We start from the raw sequence: 4,994 nt of genomic DNA on the forward strand, positions 1-4,994 counted from the left end.
TTACGTTCAATATCTATATATATATTTTCTATCTTTATCTTCGATATATCTACGAATCATTTCTCTATTTTATTTAAGTTAACTGAATATATATCTCTCTCTCTCTCTCTCTCTCTCTCTCGTGTCGTAGATTTACATTTTCTTATCAAACATTGGATTTTTCCTCGAAAAATAATACCTAACTATATCTATACGCCACGCTTCACCTTACCTGTTCTGTATATAGATTCAGGTGAGTGAATATTTACAGTTTAGGAAAACGAACGGTGTGTTACTGGTTTGTGGAACAAAATTTATAGCATATTTCCCTTTAACCTACGTTCTATGCCATAGTAAACACTCGTGTATACGAGGTAACCATAAACCGATCTAGAATTTAAGGTTCTAAGGAATAATAACTAAAGGACTCCTTTTTCTCTTACAAACTCTCTCTCTCTCTTTTCTATGGGGGTGGGGGGGGAGGAAGGGGAGTGGAATGGGGAGGGAGGAAAGGGAGGCTTTAACGAAAACGCGAGAAAATTGCTAAACTTCTAAGCTAACCAACGAAACCGCGAACTAACTTTTCTCATCCATTTTATCGGTGCAATTAATTTCTCCGATAATTACTATATCGATATGACAGAGAAAAAAGGAAGAGTGTGTACCGAAAAATTAGAGAAAAAAAAACAAAGAAATAAGAAAAGAATAAGAATACCTTAGCAAACAATTTAAGAAAAAAATCAAAAAGGAACAACTCATCTTTATTGTTCGATCAACGTTCTTATCTTCCACCTACATTTGCCATACCCTTGTTTATTTTTTTTTTTATATTTTCTTTTTAGGCGTTAACCTTGAACCAAGCCGAGTGGTTGAAAGATAGAGAGAGAAAAAAAACAAATAAAAAAATAGCAAAAGGGATATCTATCAATCGCTCTTGAAAAAAATTGCCAACTTATGTAAATCTGACGTTTGAACAGGGTGGGTGATAGAATAGGATAGTAAGATACGATACGATAAGATGTTCGTTCTTAATTAATATGTCAACAAAATGTCTCGGTCACATATTTTTTCGTCAACGTGTTACAATCAATAGATAAAAGAAAAAGAAAAAAAAGAAAAGAAAAAAAACACTATACGACAGTTGAAAGTAAACATCGAGTGGTGCTTTTATTTTCTAACCTTAATTCCCTTAACCCATATCCCATCCACCCATCATCATCCTCTCTCTCTCCCTCTCTCTCTCTCTCTCTCTCTCTCTCTCTTTTGTTTTTCTATGATGAATATTCTGAGAAGAAGAAAACTTTATCATCGATTCGATCCCTTAGGGTATTCCTTCCCGTTCCCCTTTTGTGCTTCTTAGGGCCTCTTTTTTTTGGGGAGGCTACGAAAGGAAACTTTTTGCTAACGGAATACTCAGGGAAAATGCATCGGCTGGTGCAAACTTTATGTATCCGGGCGTTGCAGGTGGTCGGATAATTTAGAGCACTTACCGGTTAGTCTAACGCATACGAAAGTAGGGTCTCGGCTGTATAAGAGCGTGTAGGATACATCGCGTACCCGTGTTTTATGGTTAAACCTAAGTATCGTGAAGAGGGTGTACTGTTAAAGGGAGATACGAGATTGAAATGAAGAATATATAGAGAGAATGACAGAGAAAGAAAACAAGAATTACAAAGAGGAACAGAGAGACAAATAACAAAGTAAAAGAATGAAAAAGAAAGGACACATACAAATACATACACACATACATACATACATACGTACATATACGCGCGCGTAAGGACGAAAGCAGAAAAATGAAAAGAGATGTTGTGTGTTTGCAACAAAAAAACAAAAAAAATAGAATGAAAAGAGATGGAAAGAGACTTTAATTGGTACCTGGTAGCCAGCAAGCAAGCAAGCAGGACGTTCTCTCTGGTCCAGTTCACATCGAGTATATACAGGATTCCTCTCCTCTCTGTTACTAAAGGCCCTATCCTATTGTATCCACCCCTCCACCCCTCCCCCATACCCCCATACCCCCTTCTATATCTCCTCTCTCTCTCACTAATACATATATATATATATATATATATATATATAGATACACGCACGCACGCACGCATCTATATATGTACATAGATACACACACACACACATCTTCATCGGCATTGTTACTTCCCGGTTCTGTTGTTGTTCGCCCGTATTAGGAGATACATTTACATGAGTAAACACGCCCGTCTCCGGGTCCAGATACAAATTGAGATTAACGCCCAGGTAACATCGCGAATATTCGAATTATTCGGCCGTTATGAGATTAATTAAAGAGGATTAATAAACGTGTGCCAATCGTGTTTCCGCGGGACTTTACTCTTGTAACTAACTTTTGTTGAAAAAAAAAAAAGAAAAAACAAAAAAAATCTTATTTACCTTTTTATAGATTATTTTCTTCTGTCCCTTTCATATTACTTTTTATCTTTTTCTTTTTTCTTTTTTCCTCTTTCCTTTATATTCGTTATTTCCATTTTTCTCTCCTTCCCACCCCCACCCCCTGGTGAACGATCGATCGAACGAACGAATGAGAATTATTCTACGATAAAGATCTTTTCTTTATTCCAAAGCTCCTCCTACTTCTCTATACATTTTTTTTTTTTTTCTTTTTTTTTTCTCTTGCTAATAAGTAATTTCTGATCTCGTAGAAGAAAAAAAAAAGTTCGAGAGTCTATGGGTAACCCTCTCGTTCGTATATTATATATTCATGCTTATTTTCTTAGTCTAACAACGTAATCAAGAACATGTGTTATTTATTCCCATGTCCATACGTGGAAAACAATTTACGTTAGTTACGGTATAAGTATAGTTATTCATTATTTTCAAATTTTGATTAAATATCTTATCATATACCATTGTCAACGTGATCAAATTATAGGTCAATTATATTCGTGAGATTATCCTCTATTCAACGAGTAATTTTTTTTCCTTGTTTCTATTTTTTTTATTAAGATCAAAGACAAAATAATAATGTTTCACGAAGTTTTTTAAAAAAATAATCATTGTGTGATATTTTAAAGGACTCTCATGTACGTCATATAAATACGTGTGTAGATAAGAATAGTTATAAAATAAAATAAGAATGTGTATTACGTTTATCCATTTAACCATAAAAATAATATATATCAAGAGATTGACCTAATTAATTATCGTTTTTCGATCGTTCATCAATAACGATAACCGAACGTGTTAAATATGTGCTTTTAGAATAACAATAATAATCATCAAAGGAGAACATTTTTATATATAATGCTCGTATTAAAAATACTTTCTTTCTATTTTTTTTTATATATTTATTTCTCCCTTAAGATCGAGGGAAATGATTTTGATAATCTAATGAAATCATTTGTTCGTAAACATATTCATTCTATATTGGATTAATATAAGTTTCAGTAAGGTGCAAGATGATTAAGAAGGTTTATTAATTATAAGCCGAGCGATATGCACTTACTGGTTGCGCTGACAGCTGGCCCGATGACCGAGTACCTAGGGTTACCAGTTACGGCCCCTGGGACGACCTTGTCCAGCTCTGAAACACATTATTGTAATTATCCCTGGAATATACAGTGCCGTTAATTACGACAGGGAGAGTTTCGTGTTAGATAGAACACGGGGGCAATCTGACTTAATACGAATGGTTTCGGTCCATGATTTATAGCACTGTAAATATCAACCATCCTTTTCCCCCATCATTTTTATTTTAAACACGTATACACACACACACACACTCATATATATGCGTATGTATATATATTATCTTCGTTAATCATTCTCATTCATATCTCAAGCTTGAAATAATCTTATGACTTTTTAACGATCATCCTGATACAACGAGAACACACTTAATTGTTATTTACGATCGTTTTATCGGACAAAGATTAAGTAATATATAAATTATGACGTCGTATCGCGTTAATAATTATAACAATTAAATGATTGAGAAATGGAAAAGTTAATTGCATGAGATGTTAATTTATTTTCAACAGAAGATAAATAATATTTTCATTATCCTTTAAAACAAACATTTTCAAATATGGAATTGGAAATCATATGTAACATCGATTGTAACTTTATCGAATAATAATAATAAATAAACAACGGGATGTGTTGTTTTGACAATAGGTAAATAGTAATACTTTTCCCATTGAGCTTAACAAGTATTCACAGAGGGAAAAAGAAATCCTTGATTTTCTGCACTCGATCATTGCAGTTTGTTGGGAAAAGCTCGCGTGATCTTCTATACCGACGGTTAGATAAAAGCTCTTGTATCAAAAGCTCTAAAGATTCCTACCCTACCGACATTAGAAAAGCGTTTCCATTCACGTCGATAACGATCTCAACTGATTTTCCTCTCTTGTTCTAATGATAATTATTATCAAAAAATAGAAGCTCTCTAAAATAATAAAAAAAAAGTTGCAAAAATTTTCTAAAATCAAATTATCTTCAACCATAGGATTTTGATGAAATAAACATTATTTATACATTTTCTCGAATTAAAATTTGATAGTAATTTGAACAATATTATACGCGAATAAATAATAATAATAAAATAACAAAAAAATTGTACATTAAGTTTCGTTAAATTAACGGTTACAAACCGGAATGAGGCGAATCGTCTAATGGCTGAAATTCAAACTTCGCCTTGAAGCCTTGGCCAGGCCACTCGGAATTAGCAACAAACTCGACGTAAAGGTCTGTCCCTGTGCTGAGTACTTCTACTTCTGCACCTTGGTTGCAAAGCACAGCTATTGTGGGCGTTCCTGAATCCGTTCCGTCGTGAACCCTGATTAAATCTGCTCTATTCAGGCAACTGTAACACACCAAGGAGGATGCATCTCGTCAAAGATTATAACTTATCGGTTAGTTTAAGAAACTAATTATTTTCTTTCTATATTATATATATATATATAAATATATCTTCTATCAACATAAATAATTAATAATATATATAAGATATTCTTATGTTTTTTAACACATTTAATTTA

At 33.3% G+C, this 4,994-nt stretch overlaps 1 protein-coding gene across 1 annotated transcript in view; it reads right to left on the reverse strand.

Annotated features, from left to right (window-relative positions):
* Positions 1-4,599: 4,599 nt before the first annotated feature.
* LOC106789645 (neuropilin and tolloid-like protein 2) overlaps positions 4,600-4,994 on the reverse strand; it is a 15,727-nt gene continuing 15,332 nt past the window's right edge. Inside the window, exon 3 of the mRNA XM_014754039.1 lies at positions 4,600-4,819. Coding sequence (XP_014609525.1) covers positions 4,600-4,819 — 220 coding nt within the window. The remainder of the gene's footprint in view (positions 4,820-4,994) is intronic.

Source organism: Polistes canadensis, unplaced genomic scaffold, assembly GCF_001313835.1.
Source record: "Polistes canadensis isolate GaletaPanama2010 unplaced genomic scaffold, ASM131383v1 scaffold_194, whole genome shotgun sequence".
Classification (NCBI taxonomy): Eukaryota; Metazoa; Arthropoda; class Insecta; order Hymenoptera; family Vespidae; genus Polistes; species Polistes canadensis.